This window comes from Syngnathus acus, chromosome 2 (assembly GCF_901709675.1).
Source record: "Syngnathus acus chromosome 2, fSynAcu1.2, whole genome shotgun sequence".
NCBI classification, from domain to species: domain Eukaryota; kingdom Metazoa; phylum Chordata; class Actinopteri; order Syngnathiformes; family Syngnathidae; genus Syngnathus; species Syngnathus acus.
Genome location: NC_051088.1, coordinates 16,929,984 through 16,949,781, shown reverse-complemented (window position 1 = coordinate 16,949,781; position 19,798 = coordinate 16,929,984). Strand labels below are relative to the sequence as shown.

General features: G+C 43.2%; 3 protein-coding genes across 3 annotated transcripts; 1 reads left to right on the top strand and 2 right to left on the bottom strand.

Annotated features, from left to right (window-relative positions):
• Window positions 1-1,422: 1,422 nt before the first annotated feature.
• LOC119115389 (phosphatidylinositol 5-phosphate 4-kinase type-2 gamma) lies at window positions 1,423-8,241 on the bottom strand. Its single transcript, XM_037239839.1, has 10 exons — window positions 7,866-8,241; window positions 6,929-7,026; window positions 6,750-6,846; window positions 6,475-6,624; window positions 4,751-4,897; window positions 4,272-4,310; window positions 4,060-4,173; window positions 3,252-3,516; window positions 2,755-2,858; window positions 1,423-2,659 (listed from the first exon to the last, which is right to left on the bottom strand). The coding sequence occupies exons 1-10, from the start codon at window positions 8,034-8,036 to the stop codon at window positions 2,579-2,581; spliced, it is 1,266 nt and encodes a 421-aa protein (XP_037095734.1). The 5' UTR covers window positions 8,037-8,241; the 3' UTR covers window positions 1,423-2,578.
• A 2,224-nt stretch (window positions 8,242-10,465) lies between these two features.
• Window positions 10,466-14,719, top strand: gpr182 (G protein-coupled receptor 182). Its single transcript, XM_037242116.1, has 2 exons — window positions 10,466-10,574; window positions 11,466-14,719. The coding sequence occupies exon 2, from the start codon at window positions 11,477-11,479 to the stop codon at window positions 12,560-12,562; it is 1,086 nt and encodes a 361-aa protein (XP_037098011.1). The 5' UTR covers window positions 10,466-10,574; window positions 11,466-11,476; the 3' UTR covers window positions 12,563-14,719.
• A 188-nt stretch (window positions 14,720-14,907) lies between these two features.
• On the bottom strand, window positions 14,908-19,642 carry LOC119116610 (zinc finger and BTB domain-containing protein 39). Its single transcript, XM_037242103.1, has 4 exons — window positions 19,516-19,642; window positions 17,833-18,892; window positions 17,361-17,699; window positions 14,908-16,217 (listed from the first exon to the last, which is right to left on the bottom strand). Exons 1-4 carry the CDS (start codon window positions 19,593-19,595, stop codon window positions 15,267-15,269), a joined length of 2,430 nt encoding a protein of 809 aa, XP_037097998.1. The 5' UTR covers window positions 19,596-19,642; the 3' UTR covers window positions 14,908-15,266.
• Between the last annotated feature and the right edge of the window lie 156 nt (window positions 19,643-19,798).

Genomic DNA, 19,798 nt, shown 5'->3' with positions numbered 1-19,798 from the left:
CCCTTCAGGGTGGAGGAGGCCACTGACACATTAAAACGAAGCTGTAAACGTTAGCCTAAGTAAAAGGGATACTTTGAATGCATATTACAAATATATGAAATCACTGACTGGAACATGTGTTGTAGTACCATAACTTTGACGATAGATGGTGGTGTTGCACTGCACTATTTCTGATATAGGTCAATGACACAGAAGTCGAGTTTTGAGGTCAAATGATGATGTATTTGAACAGAGTCAATGCATATTAATATACATCAGGCTTTCCCGTGCATTCAGAGGAAGACTGTTCCAGATGTTAGTGGCCCTCACAGATAGCCTTCTGTCCAAACGTTGTTCACCTGTAGGGGACCTCACAGTCTCCTTTTGAGGAGGCCCTGGTTCTCAGGCCACTTAAAGTCTTAGATTTAAACAAGGTAGACACTGGAGGAGGGGCTAGTCCATGTTGCGCTTTATAAATGAAGCATACATACTTAAAAAAAAAAAAAAAAAATTCAAAATTTAAAAGATTGTGCTTATTCAAAACATTACATTTTTTTATCAAAAGTTTTGGTTTTTTTTGCATTGTGATTCTATTAATTTCACATTTGTAGCTGCAGTGAGAGACTAACTTATGATACAGTAGTCAACATGAGATAAAATTATTGAATGGAGTCAATGAATGAATTCAATGAATAATCATTGAATGTGGCTGATCAACCTCCCCTCAAAATGGACTTACCACGATCACTGCAAATCCTACCTCAAGTTTCTTGAATCATGTAAACTGCATTTGCCAATGACCTATATGTAATTTTCAGCATATAGCAGAAATTTCAAGGAGATATACACTACCGTTCAAAAGTTTGGGGTCACAAAATTGTTTGGGTGACCCCAAACTTTTGAACGGTAGTGTATATATTTATTTAGATAATTATTTATAGATTATATATATAATCTTCTGTGTAAAAAATCTTATAATATATATGTATACTTATATTCATAGATTATATATAATCTTATACAAATATAAGATATAATTTATAATATTTAATTCATAATATTTTATTATAATAATATTTACACTACCGTTCAAAAGTTTGGGGTCACCCAAACAATTTTGTGACCCCAAACTTTTGAACGGTAGTGTATATTTTTAATCCTATCACAAATTAGTATCAATTTGGACAGACCAAACTGATAGAAAATTGAGTTTGGTATCAATTTTAGCTCTTGACAGCAAATGCATTATTCTGCTGAGAGGAGAAAGTGTCATCTTGCACCATGGCTAATAATGGAACATGTATAAACAAACAGATGAGCCATGTCTTGATTTGAACAGTTTGGACCAACTGAACTCGAAATTTAATAGCCCGGATATACCATGTGTGTTTGTTTGTATGTATGCAACTTTGTTAGTAGAATGAACACAAATAACAACCCCAAGTTTTTTGTAAAATATATTTTGGTCAAAATGCTGATTTTCAAAAATACATGTGCAATCGATGAGGCCTTAAACAGAGTAGAGATTTCTGTACACTTCCATGCCAGGTTTTTGGAATGCTGCATTTTAAGGCTGACTGCTAAACTACTCAACTGCAGATCTAAACATAGCCGCAAAATGACCGAATACTTGTACTGTATTGCTCAATTCTTCCCACACAAAACAACAATACACCATCATTGATAAACTACCACTATGATATGCTTTTAATTCAAATTGCATATATTAAATATTTAAATCAAATATTAACAAGTAGTGTAATCCTTTCAATCAAATTCACTCCTTGCACTTCTTTCACAGTCAAGTGCAAATTTTGCATGCGTGATTGTGGACATGGCACACATTTTGGCACTCATTTGTCATCTCTCATGCATGTCATTAGGGCAACCTTTATTCATCTCCATTCAAGGTCCAAGAAATTCCTTGATTCACTTTGTTGCTGAGATTCACGTCAGGAAGGTAGTGACTCATTCAAGTCTGCCATGTGGCCTCTGAAACTGCTCATTAATCATCATTTGCTTCCAAGAGAAAACTGTGACGCTCTGTCTTCCCGGAATGTACGTCAGTGTGCTTGCGAACGACATGCGGTTTTGTACATATTGAGTTCATTTACAGGCTGGTCATTTGACTCTCTTTCCCACAAGTTTCATTCATATTGTTTTGCTTCCACTAAGAGAAACCTTCCACAGTTTGACAACGCTCATCCTCAGTTCCTAGTGAAGCTGAAGATCATGGGCTATGGTTCAAGAGGGAGTTTGAATTAATCACTGGGAACCTTTTGCCTAGTTCCTGGACTCCAATGCCAGTGCTACGCAACAGCGGCCTCTAGTGCCAAAGGGAAGTTGCCAGAAGGGCCACCTTTGGAGAGGCAATTCCTTTTCGAATGCAATCTTTACTGTAAAAGGAAGAAACGATTGTGCACTTGAACAGTGAACAAGGTCAGTGAAAGATCCAGATTTCTTCCCTTCAGAGAAATAACGAAGCACATAATAATGAAGCACGCTATACTGTCTCTATGCAATGGAGGTCGTCTTCATGTCAACAAATTGAAAATATTGCCTGGGCACACCAATTTTGGTCAATAGCAAGGCATGTAGTTTATGCAAAAATGTTGGAGATGAAATCCCGGAACCGTTTGGCGTACTGCTCGGGGTGTACGGTGGAGATTTCGGCGCCCGCCTGTGACAAAGGGGCACAAGACCAGACAAGCGGGTCAGTAGAAAGTCAAAAACAGCCCTCCTTTCTTCCTCAAGTCCCTTGCGCGTCATACTCACCCCGTGCTTAACGGTCTTGGCCGCATGAGCTGCTTTCTTCTTCGTGTCATATTGAGTCAGGACATCGATCAGGCCCATGAAGTAGACCTCCCTCTGAGGGGCTCCTGCAATAACAGAAAGGCCCATCGTGAGAACGCTCTTTTTGGCGGAGCTTCTCCGTCTGATGCTGAAATCTACGGTTTACTGTTGCTTTTTATTAGGGCCCGAACAATCAATCAGCCAGCTGATTATATCGGCAAGTATTAGGCCTTTTTTAATTAACAGTGACCTTTTGGGCTGCTGATTGACAGCAACACAGAGCCCAATGTCTGTCGTACTGAAAACAGTCAAATGTTCTGAGTCTCTGATTGTAATTAATAGCGTTGTTCTTGTGTTAAGAAACCAAATAAGAAGTTATCTTATTAATTCTATGACCGGCAAAATATCGACGTTAAAAAAAAAAAAGAATTTATCAGCTGGACGTATACTTGCTACAGCATATCCGCACAGAAGCTCACCAGGGCAGCTTGCGACAGCATAGACGTCCACATAAGGGTCAAACTCGCCGGGCCCGAGAGGTTTGCAGCAGGACATGTAACCGGCGATCCCCTCCGGAGACGTGCCGTAAGATCCCACGGCGGGGCCAGTGGCCAAGCCGTTCTCACTCTCCTGGTCTTCCTCGTTGGAAACCTCTTCGCCTTCCTCTTCCTCCCTCTCAGCGCGGCCGACGTCGTGGATGCCGAGCAGCAGGCTGTAGTCCATGATCTTCAGCTTCACCAGGAACTGAGGAAAAGAGGAGCATTGTGACACTGTCCATGGTACCTACCTACTTTTATACCATCTTAGCGGCCTCCACACAGGAGGGCGTTTCTGCTAGCCCATGTGACAATGTGCGAACCGATGGCTTTATGTGGATTCAACTGGATGCGTGCCAGAGTGCCAAAGATAGAAAGCCAAGCAAAAGCTAGACAAAGGTCACAGCACAATCACAGTCTAGCTCAAGGCGTGTATCTAATTAGACGCACCAAAGAGGCCTAATCTAATAAGAGCAACATGTTAATTATGAACTCATCCACTGCCTGCCTTTTTCAAAACAGATTGCAAGCAGCCATTACAGAATATTTTGAGTGATCTTTCAAGATGCACAGAATATTGTGCTCTGTCACAAACTAAGCATCAAACCTACCAAAAGTCTAAAAATCTAACGTCATAAAATATTCAAATGATGACAGGGAGAAAAACTCAAAAATCAAATTTAAAATTGCATAGCAATTGCAACAGTGAAGGGGAACAAAATAAAATCATTTCCATTTCCGTGCAACTCACTTCCACATCTCGATTAAGTTTCTCTATGAACTTCTCCTTTTGCTCGTCTGTGACGTACACCTTCTGCATGTTGTTCCTGAAGTCCTTGTCCTTAAAGGTGGGAAGCTCTTTACCCTGAATTGTACAATTGAAGCACAGCCAAAATATTCAAAGATTAAAACACTTTGGCATGTTGAGAAGATAAATTATTAGAAAGTCAAGTCGGCTTTTACTCGTTCTTTGTCGCTTGCTTCCCGATCCACCAGCGAACCCTGCAGAGATCACAAGATTGAAAATCTGCACCCTTCTCAAACATTTCACGCTAAATACCACCTCAAAAAAAAATAACTGACAGACAATATACTGCAAATTTGTCTATCTGTGAAAGACTCCACACGAGGATCAAAATTCAGGCATTTAACAATTTTGGTCATTATGTGTGTGGTGTGGTTTGATTATCTCAATTCTCAACACAGAGAAAGAACCATACCAATGAAGATTCTGTTTAATTATCAATCTTGAAACGAAGTTGTCCAAAGCAGAAATCTCAAGTGAGCTAAAAAAAAAAAAAATCTATATAGCAAATATAAAATCTTAATTTACGCCGCAATTGCCTGCAGTCTGAACAAAGCCTCTGTGCATTGGCTCGAAAAATGTTGGGGAAACAAGTTTGACGACAGCAGTGCAAGCAAGAAGTAGCGTTTGGCCTCACCTTTAGGTCATACTTCCTGTGTACCACCAATCTGTGGCTGAACATGTTCCTCATGACAATCAGGTAGGTCTCTTCACTCTCCACGCTAACACGGTACATTCCCAGGAACTGAGGCAGCAGGGTACTCCCGTGACACTTTACTATATGCTTGAGGGGCATAGATGGAAAAAAAATAGAAAGACATTCATTCATTCAATAAAATGTGTGTTTATACAAGGAAAACATACCTTTTTTATTTTAACTAATTAATTTGATAAATTCTGTTTGGTCCAAAAGGAACTAGATATAGCATTTCAAAGAAATTTATCTTAATGTTTTTTTTTTTACTAATAAACATTTTGAAAAAAAAAAACGATTGTTTGAATAATTGTGATTTCAATTATTGTGATTGTTTTTTTTTTTATTATTATTGAGTAGCCAAACTGTCACACATCCATGAAGACCTGAGGTTTTTTTTTACTTTGTGATCATTGTTTTTTTCATGGCGCTGATCAAATAAGCGTAGGAAAATATTTCCAACCAGGAACACTGACAACAAGTCATGGTGATTAAAAATAATACAGTTTGTACGTTAAGCAAACTATTTGTCACAGCATTCTCCAACTGAATTTGACGATTAATTTTCCAATATCTGGGTTACCTGCTGCTCACACTTGTAGTGTAAAAGTCAAAGCAGCATCTGGCATGCGCTCAACTGCGAAACTATTTGACAAAAGCTGAAGGGTACAGATGGAATAAGTAGGACACACAGCTGGCACGCAAAAAATGATGCTGGCTGGGTTCAACTGCAGCACACCAGCCTCCTTCTATGGCCTCCTAACTGGGGATTTTTATTTTAGCTACACGTTTTGCAGTCAAAATAGGGGACACGTTTACAAGATTCATATCATCATTTGAGTGACAATGAGCTTCTACCACATTCCATTTTTCAGCTTTAGAGGTCAGATGGATCAGATGGCATCTGCATGGACAACAGAGGTGGCAGAAGTACTCACACTCCAGTAAAATTGTGACGTTTCTAACTTGGCATGGTGATGAATTCTTTGCACACAAAACAGTTTCCCTCTTTTATTAACTCACATGGTCCATGTACTGAGAGAGAAGGTGTGGTTGAGAGAAATCACACTCCATGTCACGTTACGGTTTAAGCGCTTGCCAACAAAAAAGACACTTTACCAGAGTAAGAAAAAAAATTAAGTGCCAGAAGGTCATGCTTTTCATGCTGGCTCTAGTCAGCAATCCCATTCTTGTAGCTGACATTGAACTTCTCTGTCATAACACCATAGATGGCTACTTCAAATCAGTTGCTGTCAACAGGCTGGCCAACATTCCTTTAGGTCGATGTTAATCTTTCTTTTGCCTTGATAAGACCCCAAGAACTCGAGCAATCAAGATTTCCATCATGGATCATGTTCTCTCTCTATTTAACATCATGTCATCATCCACCCAGTTCAGAAACAGTAACAAAAAAGCCTATTTTGACAAATTAAAGGAGCACAGATAACTGCTTTGAAATGTAGAGAGTAGAGATAAAAAGTCATCAGAAAAATACAAACTCAATTACAGACACCTGAAAAAATCTTGGCATGGCTTTTTTTTTTTTTTTTTTACAATGACAGCTGTGCTGAAAGTCACAACTGTCAATAAGACTCGACCAGATTTGCTACAATGACAAGCCGAATTTGTATTTGCATTTGGTCCAAGGGATTCTCATTCCAACTCACCTGGTGATAATCCGATAGTATGTTGTGCATGTCGGCCACGTCCTCGCCAGAGATTTGCTTGACGATCAGTGTGCGGTCGTAGGAGTTGAGGAGCAGCCCCTCCCCTTGGTCATTGACACTTCTCGTTGGGGGGCTGCGGGTCAAAGACACCTTGGAAGTTTGAGGATAAAGACAATCAGTCATGTTTCAACACCAAGAAAAATCTGTCGCTGCATTAAACCTAACAACAACACTCTTTAAGTGGCATGTAAGGACAGCAGAGAGAAGTCTTCTACCTGATAGTCCAGATCTTCTATTCCAAAGCGCTCTCTAAGATTTCTAAAGACTTGAGGACAGTATTCCTTGAATTTAAAGTGTCCAGGAAGATTTTCTCTGTGCCGAGAGGAAAGCATTGTGATGTTATTAACATGACGTGACTGTAACCTTTGAAAGCACCTTCATCGAGACAACATACTTGTTGAAGAGGTGGTTGTTCACTTTGATTTTTGTGTTGGCCTTGAAGTCATCGGGGAGCAACATGACAGGCACTGGAACCTGGCTCAGATCATTAATCTGGAGAAAAGCAAGACCACTCTTTTACTAAATTAACAGTGGCAAATTAGGGGTGTTAACACACTGCAGTAATTGGTCCATGTTAAACAAACCAGGGTTTCATTTTATATGCTTTATGCAGGTGTGAATACACAAAAACATATCCAGGTGTGGACCAAACAACCAGTCCAATGAATCTGAATACTAACTGGTTAGCAGTCCGCCTCACACTTCAGAGGTGCACGTTTCGATTGGGCTTCCTGTTTCGAGTTTGCATGCTCTCCCATGCCTGCAAGGGTTTCTTCTGTATGCTTCAGTTTCCTCCCATATTCCAAAATATTGTATGGTAGGTTGATTGGGCACTCCAAATTGTCCGTAGGTGTGATTGTGAGAGTGAATGGCTCTTTGTTTATATGTGCAACCAGTTCAGGCTGTCCCCCGCCTACTGCCCGATGACTGCTGGGATAGGCTCCAGCACACCCACGACCCCCATGGGGACAAGCAGTATAGAAGATGGACGGATGGATAGTAGCCCTATGCACACTCATTTGTTAGCAGATACTGTACTTTGACATTATTGTGTTTGGTGGAGTGCCATCAAGCGTTTTCTAGTGTATATGCAAATGTACCCCCCCCCCCCCCCACACACACACACACACACACAACCCTCAAGTTTTGTTTTGAGGCCATATTGTACGAATATGAAGTCCCACAACGGTGAATCAGATTTCCTGTGAGCGCGTGTGTTTGTGTTTGTGCGTGCGCTCATGCATGCAGGCATGCGTTTGGCGCGCCTGCTAACATCCAAGCTAAAAATGCTAAGCGAGGTAGCAGCGTTAGCATGCTAGCTGGTGACTCACCGAGTGATTGACGCCCCACATGAAGACGCTGAGGACAGGGTCGCTGGCTCGAAACACTTTGACCTTCTGCTGGACAAAGTGCTTCTTTTTCGTCTTGGTTTGGGGCACCAGCACTACCATGGGGCTGCTGCTATTCGACGAGGCGGCCGCCGAGTTCCCCAGCGAAGCCATTACCGCCGCTCAGCTAAACCAAATGATGCTCAAGCAAAGGACAAAGGACAACCAGAAGTCAGCCGTCGACCTCCGAACCGATGTGTCACACGGACTCACGCAACTTGAACGCACTTTTCAAAACAACCCTCTCTACATTAGTCGTGAACATTCATCCCCAATAAAGTTGAAAGCTTCTTCTTCGTTTTCTACTTTTAGTTTACCGGCGGGTTACGATCATTTGTCGCACACCGCCACCTACTGTTTAGGAGTGTACAAAGGCAAGTGTGCGTGGAATATCAGCCAATTTCACTAGATTGTTCTGAATATTCTCATTTATGAATTACAAACATGTCTTTTTTTTCATCTATCTATGACATCAAATGCATTTCTGTTAGAAGGCAGAAGGTACAAGTGCAATTCATGCTGCTGTTTATTTTATTTTAAAATTGTTGATCAAAAACATTTTTTTCCATCTCACTTGATTATTATGGTTCTTGTTTATTTGTTTACTGTAGTGGGGATTATTGCAAGGGACACTCACCTTTTTGGAACCCCCCCCCATTGACTAGATATGCTCTAGAATACCTTCATCTTTTGTTTAGAATCAGCTACTTATCAAAGGTGAGGTACACGACATCCTTTTAATTCACCTTGCTGTGGTGTATATAATGGGGTTGAAGATGAGGATGATGACAAGGATGTTGTGGAGGTCAGGGACTGTTATTTGTCTCATTTGTGTCAGAAGAGGGATTTCTGCTGACTGGTTCCTTCCTGTCAAACTAGAGAAGACAGAACATGCTGACTGTTGGAAGTCTCTCATCACACACAAACACACATATTAGTTCCAGGCAGGATGAGCGACTAGCTAAAGGGTCACCATGCGAGTCCCAAACTGCTGACAATTCCGAGAAGCAATAGGAACAGCGTATCCATCAATCTGCACAGGACCCGGCCAATGTAAATGTTCCTGCTTTTTTTTGCTTTATGACCTTTTCCCATATTCAAAACCTGCCACTGCAGCGGAAACACAACACGAGCACACAGCCCTGGTAAATTGCCAAATGCATAGACTATTGAATTAATAAAACCGCAAAAATCGATCCATCAGTTTTTTTTCACTCTTCCGGGGTCAGGTCGCCTTGGTGGAAGCCCGCACTCCACTCTCCCCAGAAAGTTGGTCCTTTCTTCAGGGGGATACAAGGCCTCGGCTGGCATAGACGCCAGCTCTTCCGTGGCCCTAATGGAAACATCTAGAAACATTGGTAAGATGGATGGATGGATGGATGGATGGATGGATGGATGGATGGATGGATGGATGGATGGATGGATGGATGGATACATTTGGAATCTCCACATTTCATAGCTTAAAGAGCAATATTTACAAAGTGGGAGATTTTTAAAGACGTGTTTACACGAGGATCATGCAAGTAATCTTTCACAAATCTGACCCTGGCACAGAGCATTTAGTGGAGAACACCACTTTCACATCTGGAATGGAATTATTTCTATTCCTCAAAGCGTTAGAAAAAAATCTGTTCCTATTATTCCTGTCAATAATTTTTGCAAGCAACATTTGTTTACATACTGGCTTAACTTGCATTGCCTTCTTCCATGTCAGCTACTCAACAAAGTGTTTTTTTATTTCCACTTTTAGAAGTAGATTGATTTGCTAAAATGTGATTCCTTAGTGAAAATGTCCAAATTGGGTCCAAAGTGTCACGAGTACTATGTCCGGCCACCATTCTTTTCCAGCATTGCTTATGAGCGGCTCGGGCATGTCGGGAGTTCACAGCTTCCCAGTTTTTCGCTGGAATCCTGTTCCACTCCGCTCATAAAATAGGTGCTCTCACTTTTGCAAGATACTAGACAGACAAAACAGATAACTCATGTGATGCTAAGGAAGTGTTTGTGTGCAGCTATGTTAAAGGGGCCCCCTCCTCAGCTTCCCTTCTCCCCGAACCCAGCTTGCCTGTCTCGTGTGTCCCTTTCCTGCCATTGTTGTGCGCTAAGCTATGGCACCTGTTTGAGTTTGTACACCAAATGTATCGGCGACATGTTTTATGTAATTTCTATTTTTTTTTCTTTTACTACAATGTTGTCTGCCTCCTTGACCAATTGGTAAAAACATCAGTCTATCTCTGAAAATGAACAGGTTTACGTTTCACACTAATTGCAAATTGATGGAAACCATCATTCAGAAGATTCTTTGTGCCATTTTTCTACGGTGACGTGTTGTCAGACTTGGCTAACCTAAAATGGCGGGCTCGGCTCAATAAATGAACACTGCGATAGTATCCAGCATTAAATGCAAATGTCCTGATGATAATGATTATTATTTTGCCCTCTTAACCCTGAAGTTGAGGTGAGGGAATCGCCGGATCCACAATTTTGCAACTTACACAGGATATCCTGTTAAATCTGTGTGTGCGTGTGTGTGTGTGAGAAAGTGGGGAGAAGGCAGAGTGGGACCGGCAGAGAGCTCAGACATCCATCAACATCGGAGCTGCAAAGCATCTCCTCTAATTTGCAGTCGAGGAGGCATCAGGATCCCTCCAGGTACGCTGATCATTCATTCGTGTCTTGTGTGACATTTGGCCTTTGATTCTAGCAATGTGGAGTTTAAATATTTATGGGCGTGCAGTTACGTACGGTGGTCATCAAAAAGACAGAAAAGAGTTTCATAAATATTAGTTATTGTTGACCGTTTTTAAAACCACATTGATAAATTGCACATGAACAAAATTAACTTGTTGAACTCCAAAAGCAAATACCGTAGCCTCCACTAAAAATTGGAAAACTGCACTGGAAAAAACCTTAACTTAAACAGACTTTATTTCTCTCTTGTCCATTAGGCTGCAAAACATACCTACTGTTTGAGAGTTAAACTTTACTCCGACTGGGGAAATCCTTATTCCTGATTGGTTAGTCATACTGACGTTTTGTGATCATATTGCAGTAGTATTTTTATTTTTTTTCTAGAATTGAATTTGACTTACTGTCACTTTTGATAAACAAAAAAATGATAGCCGTCTGTGGAGCAAAGTAGGCAGTTCACACATCCAGCTTTGGAAAAAAAGAAGGGGCCATTGCAAATGCACAAAAACAGTCATTTGACAAAGTCCAATGCTCCTTGCTGTCACAACCAATCACAGCTCATCTTTTGGTGAGCCGTGATTGATTGTGACTTGATCCCTGAGGAAAGATGATTTGATTTAAGAGTGTTTGGGGTGCGTTCACTGAAAGAATTTGACTTGTATCTCAAGGCACCTCTGCCTAACTGAATTTGAATTGATAATGAGCTGGTGTAATGTTCTGCACCGTTTGTACATTTGATTAAGTGATACGTTCTGCACTTTGACAACCGCTGACAGAAGTTTCCAGAAAGCATTTCCTTTCAGTGACACTTCAACAAGGTCTCATTTTCAGCCGTGTCCTACTTGTTTCCAGAGCCGTCCACGATGAGCGCAGACAAGCCCAACATCTCGCAGGTCTCAGCCAATGAAACGCCATGGTTTGTGTCCGAGTGCACCCTGGAGCTGGATGCCGAATACCGCCGCATCTGCCTCTTCCTGCTCTACCTGTTTGTGTTCGTGGTGGGCCTGCTGGAGAACGTGCTGGTGCTGTGGGTCAATTGGCGGCGGCGCCACTCAGCCAATGGCGTTCTCTTTTGCGTGCTCAACGTCAGCCTGTCGGACATGATGGTAATCATCGTGCTGCCCTTCTTCATGATGGAGGTGACGGTGGAGCGCGTGTGGCTGTGGGGCCGCTTCCTCTGCAAGCTCACCAATCTGGTCTACTGCATCAACTTCTTTAGCAGCTCCTTCTTCCTGGCCGCCATGACCTTGGAACGTTACCTGTCGCTAAACCGGCCGTCAGGGATCGTCTTGTTTCCAGCGACGGGCTGGCGCCGCTGGGCCCTCTGCGGAGGTCTCTGGCTCTTCGCCCTGTTCCTGGCACTGCTGGAGAACGTCCACGTGGACCTCCTGGAGTGGGACGAGCCGGGCTGCTATATGCTTCCGGAGGGCAACTATACCGAATGGTTCGTCTCTGTGGCCTTTCTGTGCCTGATCTTCCAGTTCCTTGGGCCCGCCTCAGTCATCATCACCTGCAATGTGCTGATCGCTCGCACCGTGCGTGCGGCAACCCACGTGGAGGGCCGACGGGACGTGTGGTTGGTGCACGTCTACTCTCTGGTGTTTGTGGCCTGCTGGCTGCCCTACCACCTGGTCATGACGCTGATTATCATCAGCGACCTGTCGCCTGGTCTGTTCAGCTGCAACGTTGTGGAGTTTGTCTACTTCTCATTCAGCGTGGTGCAGAACCTGTCGCTCTTTCACTGCGTGGCCAATCCTGTCCTCTATAATTTCCTGAGCAAAGGCTTCCGCGACAACCTCGTTAATGCCGTGGTCAGCCGCCTGCCCCGGCAGACGGACATGGGGACCAGGCCCAACGGGGGAGGAGGAACAGGAGAGACAGCTTGCGACAAGGGCTCACGCCGTAAGTTGAGCGACGTGAGCACCAGCCAGTCAGATCTCGGGTCCTGATTGGAATTTGCTTACAAGTGGATTCTCGGTTCTTTAGTGGCTGCTCAAACAAGCGATCGATTGACTCCCTCCCTCAGGCATTCAGGCATGTTTGGTCAATTCATAGATGTAAAAGCCACAGACATGACAAATCGTGGCCACGATTTAGATAGAAATGCCCATTTGTGACCACAAACTGCACTCACCAGAGCCCCTATCCTGCTGAAGTGTTTTCGAAGGACACTAATGTTAATGCTCATGCTCATCAAGGTTCGTCAAAGGAAGCAGATGTTCATGAAATGGTTACCAGATATTTACTTCTTGTCGCAAGGGAATTTTGAACTTCAATTTCCTTGCAACAAGAAAAACAACAAAAACTGTTGGCAAAGATCTGCGACCTTGAATAAACCCTGACATGAGTGTTTATGAACCGAAAATGCACATAAATTGATGCCCAGGTATTTGTGCGAGCAAACTCACTCAGACCCTGAATATAGAAAAAAATTAATTCAGTAAAAACAGATATTAAAAAAAAAAAAAACAGGACTAAGTGGTAGATTGGGGATAAAATACTGTGAAAAAAGCAGGGGTTTCCACAAAAATGGGATAGGTTCCATATTTTATCTAAATTTAATTTCTGCCCCTATTAAAATGAAATATGCACAGAGAACGCACAACGAATCATGTAAAAAATGGGACTAAATGGAGAATTGTGAAGAAAATAAGCAGGGGCTCCTGCAAAAAAATGGTGAGAGGTTATAACAATAATAGAAAAAAAATAAAAATCTGTCAAAAAATGGAAATAAGTGTTATAATGAATAAACATTTTTTTAAAAACATCATAAAGGTAGGGAAAGATGTTTTTAACATTGCTTGCTGATTCTCCTGTGTATGTTTTCTCTCACTTGGCCAGTCTCCAAGCTGGCCGTGAGCCCTAATGTAATGTTTTCTTGTCTTATCTAAGCCATAAATGAGTATGCTTTTGTTAAAGCCTCTTGAATGTAAAAGCACCAGAGGTGCTTTCTTCACAAATTTCACAAAACATGAACAAATTAAATGTAACACCATTACTTCTGTTTGAAAGAAGGTTTCTGATGATTTTTTTTTTTTTTGTCATTTCCAAATGAGGAATTTGCCTCAAAGTTTGAACAATAAAGAAGGGGAAGAGCTGGTGTTAGGACAATAGCAGGAAGAGGACGACAAGAATTTTACAAGGGGCAAGGGTGCTCGCATAAATACGCTGAGTCATCACGGCCTGCTAGCGATGGATGTGTTTTTTTTTTTCTATCAAACAACTTTAGGCAATCATATCATGCATGATGACACAATTTCCTTAGTGCATTTGTTCTATTTTTGTCAATAAAAAGGCATTTACAAATAGAAACAAATTGTATAAAGATGTCCAAAGTCAGAGCGGTCACAGTATCATAAATATGAGCTAAGGCTAATTACAAAGTGAACATGAAACATTCCGAGAGTTCTCACTCTTTCGGTATTTCTTGAGTGTGTCCAGAAAATAGAAATTAATTCTATTAATATCATTCATGGTCAGTTGGGTAAGCAGACTGCAGCGTCTTTAAAAAGTATGTAGAAGTAGAGGACGTTGCACTTTTTACAGAAGGTGCGCTCCATTTTGTACTCAGACATCTAACTTGTTCTTGGGACTCAAAAAATCAAGTCACCACAAAGAATTGTTATTACTCAGATGCATTTAAAGAGGAACTCGAGTCAAAAATGTTTGTCACAGTAATATATTCCATGCAACGGTATTCTGAATAATATTTGGAATAGTTTCTGGAATATGCAGCAAATCCACTTATTTTTCTCTCTCCTATCGGGCAGCCATTTTCCCACTTGTTGACTGAAATGACATTGCAGGATCAGCTTGTGAGCGCCACATGTCCATACACGGAAAACAATTTTCGTTACATAGGCACTGTGATGTCATTTTTAATTGACAGCAACTTGCAAAATGGCCACCCCCTGAGTTAGAGCAAAACAGGTGGACTTAGTGACTTAGCTGCTTCATTTATATTTCACAAATGCAATATTAATCAGAATGCCGTGGTTAGAATAGTGAGGGTGCATAGAACATATTATTGTAAAGAATTGTTTTACTTTTAAATAGACTCCAAAAGTACTATAGCTTTTTTTTGCTAAGAAAGACATTAAAGTTTCTGGAGAAGGGTACGCTGCTGTGCTCCATTTGCTTAACCGGACAATGAAGATATCACAGGAAAATATTAAACCCACAGTTTTGTATTTCATGAGCACGTTATGCCTATTTTGTGGCCATAACTTAGTACAGTATTTTGTTTCAGTCGAAGATCAAATGTTGTGGATGTGAATAAACAGGTTGGCTGCATGTAGAAAAATGGAAGTAAGAGCGGGATTTTCATATAGAGGCCCTCTAGAGTTACTAAAGTTTAAAAAAATATATATATCTATTTACTTGTGCGCCATTTTATGCACATAAATTAGTAATTGGGATTTTGTGTGCATATTATACATATATTGTGGCAACAATAAAAATTTGTTATATTTATTCTGTCACTACAGCTAATTATTTTGCGGCCCTAAATAAGCATTTTGGAACTAAACTACTTAAGTAGCCACATTTTAGATGCCAACTACATCTACCACAATCGAGTGTTTAATGCACATGACCCCCTGACCCCTACACACACACACACACATACCCACACACGCCTCTGCCAGGAGTCATTCAAGTGTCCACAGAAGTCAGCGCTTCTTTGGAGTGGTCGTTATACATGAAGGTGTGCTCAATGTTGAAATCGGCCGGCAGCTGGTCCTTGTGGAGCTCCATATGTGCGGCCATCGTCTTGAGCGTCGAGCAGTAGAGGCCACAGACGGTGCATCGATACATGAGCGCGCCGGCGTGCGTCTTGAGGTGGCAGATCATGGTGGAGCGGCCTCGGAAGAAGCGCAGGCACACCTTGCACTGGTATGGTTTCTCCCCCGTGTGGATGCGCAGGTGGTACGTGAACTCACCCGAGTGTGCGAAGCACTTCCCGCAGTAGCGACAGCGGTACCATTTCCCGCGCACGCCCACCGCCCCGTCGTGTCCCGTGCTCCCATTGGTCAATGCAACGGAAGACGAACTGTGCGTGGACCCCGGGAAATACTTATCAGGAGAGCAGAGGCCCGTTCCGCTTCCTGGGCCTAAACTGGTGCCACTTATCTTTCCGAGACCTCCGAGCTTTTGCGGAGAGGAGGAAGACGAGGGCGGGTACTCCAGAGGCTGCTCGGCCTTACGCTTGCCTAACAAGCCAGGACCCCCTCTCCCTTCCCCGCCGCCCCCGAAGGACTCCGATGTGTGCTGGCTGAGGTGGCACAGGAAGGCAGAGGGGGTAGGCAACGTCTGTGGGCAAAGGAAGCAATTGAGCGCCTCCGTTCCCGAAAGATTTTCTCCCCCTACTGTGACCACTCGGATGTCCTCGCGCTCCTTGGCGTCCTCGCCGTGCGCGGCCACATGTGCGTCCAGTAGAGGGCGCTCTACAAAGCAGCGGGCGCAGTAGGGGCAGGGGAAGACGGGCAGCGAAAGGTGGGTGAGGGCGTGCCACAGCAGAGAGCACAGGGAGCGTTGGGGCAGGTGACAAACGCTGCAGCTCAGGCTTTGGGCACACACGTGGCTTAGGACATGCTCTCTCACCATCTGGTAGCAAAAAAAAAAAAAAAAAAGGCATGTGAGAAAGGTTGTAATGTTTATCCTGAGACAAAGTTAGGGAATTATTGGCGTGCACGCTGTAAGCTGTATTTTTGTTTATCTTATCAAAACTTTCCTTACAAGTGTCTTATTATTTTGAATAAATAAAATACATTTTATCATCTATTATTCTGCTGCTTTTGTTTTGAAATTTTTTCCCAATGTATTTTAGTACCACAGTTGAGGTACCTTATGCAGGTCCAGCATGCAAGTCACAATTTTCAAATTGTTACGCTACTTTGAAATGACAATGTGTTTTGGGATCATTTGTTGCCATTCTTTCTAGCTTTTACAATTCTTTAGAAATCAGCAGCAGACTATTAACAGATCTGTCTCTGATCAACAAAAAGAGAAAACAAGGGTTTTGGTGAAAAAAATATATTGAGAAAACTAGCGACTCTGACACTAATATGTTTTGCTTTAGTGACACCCCAAACTATATAACAACAAAAACAATACAAAGGGAATAATAATTTCTTTACAGATAGAATCAAACAATAAATAAAAAGTGCTTGAAGTTTACTGACTAATTGCATGGCTTCGGTCGAACTTCAGAATTTTTTTACATCGCTGTTGCAAAATTGGGGGGATTCCAGAAAAAAACAAGAACATTTCAAAATATAAAAAAAAGAAAGAAAAGAAGGAAATCCATGAACATGCAAACTGTGAATATTCAGAGGTCAATTGTAGTGTTAAGTTGTAATATCATCCATCACCACTAGATGGCTGACAGGTGCCCTTCCACTGGGTCACATATTGCCCCTTCCCATTTAACAATGTGCATAGGCTTTATATTTTTTTCAGAAAAAAACAGTACCTCAATCAAAAAACTTTGAGTGAGCTGATTTTGTGGAAGAATTTACAAAATGATTTCTGCACTTTTGTGCCATCCTGAAATGGCAAGAGAGTCCTTTGTACTGGAAAAATAAATGCAGTTCATGGTTATTTTGTTGTTTACTTCACACCCTTTGTTGTTGGGATAGTGTATCTTATGAACATGAAAATATAGATAAGATAGAATATAGTTGCCCATCCCTGATATATAGGCAATTCTAGACATTTTGGAAGGGGCAGCAATTATGGATAGCAAACCTGGAAGTCCTTGCTGAGGCCTTTTGCGCACACGGCACACCGTAGCTCACAGCCTTGGCCGAGCTGCGCTAAGGCACGTGCGGACCTGCTCTCCCGCTGGTGGCGCAGCAGCTTCTTTTGGCTGCAGAAGTCCAGGTGACACATGTCACAAGAGAAAAGCTGCGTCCCCACGTGGGCGAGAGAGTGGGAGATCCCGGCGGCCCGGTCCCGGAACGAAACGCCACACAGACTGCACTGTCCGAGCTCGTTCACGTGGCTCTCGGCGTGTCTCCGCAGCGCAGCCGGATCTGCGGGTAGAGGAGCCGCACAGGCTTGACATAGCAGCACGTCTCCCAGAACCTGCATAGGAAAACAAAACCAATCGATCATATGAACATGCATATTGCAGAGGTTACGTTCCATAGCCAAAATCCAGCATAGTTGGCTGGCTGTTAACTGGCTAAACTTAATAAATGACCACTGCAAATATGACCTTTTCGTGTCCGTTTTCCACAGAGAGGTCGTCTTCATCCTCGTCGTCCTCCTCATCTCTCTCCTCCATAAAGTTGTCGTCATCGCTCAGTTCAATGATCTCGGCTGCCAGCCGCCCCCACTGCTCCTCCGTCGTCTGTCCAACTGCGCCATTGAATCGCAGAGGTCGCCGTTCTTCGCTCCCCTGCGAAACCAGCAACTCTTCCCCGCTGCTAGCGAGACCTTCCGAAGGCGAGGAGGTCCCTGAGCCGAGTCGAGCGAGAGAATCGGGAAAGGGACAGGCGAGGGATGGCTCCGAGTCGCTCGTCTTCTCAGAAACCTTCGGCCTGCCTTTAACTGCCTCCTCCAATGTCTGCTCTTTCTTGGTTAAGAGTTCAGCACCCACAGAGAGCGCCTCACTGCTTAAAACGCAGCGTCTCGGTTTCTCTGCAACGATTTGCCCATAGGCTATAAGAGACTGGATGTCTTCTATTTTGAAGTCCATGGGCGCAGTCCCAGCTGGAGACCGGCGCTCCGGCACCGCACCGACTTTGGCGTGAGGTGACAGGGCACCGGCAGGGGTCGGGGCAGCAGAAGACGACAGAGATGAGCAGGAGGCGGTGGAGGAACAGACGGAGGAGGCAGTCGGAAGGTCTCCGGGGCTGCCAGCCTTGGCGTTAGCTGACATGGATCCCTGCAGGTCTGGGAAGGTGGCGTGACACGCCCTCGCTAGTTCGCTCAAGCCCAGCCTCTCAGCCAGCTCATAAAGAACCCCGACATCTATGAGATCCGTCAAGATCTCCCCAGTGTACATGAAACTCAACACCTTCTCAAAGTTGGATGGGGAAATAAACTCCAGCGAGACGGGGTCGGTGCGGGCCGATGGAGACTGGCTGAACAAGTTGCGAAAGTACGTGCCAGCGCAGGCCAAAACGGCGCGGTGTGCCGCAAACGTGCGCTTGCCCACTTGCAGGGACACATCGCAGTAGCGGCCCGATTGGCGGCAGCGGTTGAGCTCGGCGAGGAGGAGGCCAGCATGGCCGGGACCCTGGAGACGGATCCTCATCTTTGCTTCTGGCCACCTGAAGGAGCATAAATTAAAAATTAAATTGAAAAATTAAAATTAATTTAAAATAAAATTAAAAACTTCAGCTATCATACAGTCCACTTCCAATTCTCAATGGGGAATATGTGCCGGACCCATCAGCTAACTGTTAACTGAGAGGCTGGGCTTGATTCATAAATAGGACGTTATTAAATTGATTACACTTCAGTATGTGGTTTAGTCCGTAGGTAGGTTTGGTGCCTGTTTTGTCACAGAAATTAAAATTTTGTGGGTTTTGAAAGATCGGTCCTTGAAATGCTTGACAGATAATAGTAAAATGAATGCCCCCAAAAAAAATAAAAAAATTGTGATTTTTGGCGGGGAGGGTGCTGAACTTGAACAATGGCATGTGAATTGATGGATGGAAATGTATTTGTTGGTTATGAGCTCGACAGTGTACAAGTCCCGTCACGTGCTCCTTGACGTCATAGGGCTTCGCAACGTCAACTAATTCGCGTGATGGATGACATTAATTCATGCGTGTAAGTAGAAATCGCCGAGAGGTTAAACGTAATACGTCATTTCCAACAGGCGTGAATTCCATTGAGAGCAAAATGTGTTAACAAACAAATGGCACCTTGTGTCCTTGCAAAAGCTTACCTAGTTAAGCAGTCATTGTGTTGTCGCTTCCTCGCTGCTCGATTGTGTTTACAATGACTTAAAAGGAGCTGTGACGTCATCAATATTTAACAATCAAGGAGCTCAACTCGGATCGCATGTTGATGGCGTCACGCGATGAAATGCTCCGTGGGCTGGCGCCCTCTTCAGGCACAATTAAAAACTGTAACCAAAAATATACAGCAGTCTCTCTCTCTCTCTCTCTCTCTCTCTCTCTCTCTCTCTCTCTCTCTCTCTCTCTCTCTCTCTCTCTCTCTCTCTCTCT

Bases quoted from the DNA above. Each gene is read 5' to 3' on its own strand.
- LOC119116610 (XM_037242103.1), bottom strand. From the start codon at position 19,595: ATGACGTCACAGCTCCTTTTAAGTCATTGTAAACACAATCGAGCAGCG. The intron at 18,893-19,515 runs GTAAGCTTTTGC...ATGCTCCTTCAG, and splicing joins CACAATGACTGCTTAACTAG to GTGGCCAGAAGCAAAGATGA. The intron at 17,700-17,832 runs GTCATATTTGCA...TTTCCTATGCAG, and splicing joins TGGAAAACGGACACGAAAAG to GTTCTGGGAGACGTGCTGCT.
- gpr182 (XM_037242116.1), top strand. From the start codon at position 11,477: ATGAGCGCAGACAAGCCCAACATCTCGCAGGTCTCAGCCAATGAAACG.
- LOC119115389 (XM_037239839.1), bottom strand. From the start codon at position 8,036: ATGGCTTCGCTGGGGAACTCGGCGGCCGCCTCGTCGAATAGCAGCAGC. The intron at 4,311-4,750 runs GTGAGGCCAAAC...TGATCTCTGCAG, and splicing joins ACAGGAAGTATGACCTAAAG to GGTTCGCTGGTGGATCGGGA. The intron at 2,660-2,754 runs GTGAGTATGACG...CCTTTGTCACAG, and splicing joins CCAAGACCGTTAAGCACGGG to GCGGGCGCCGAAATCTCCAC.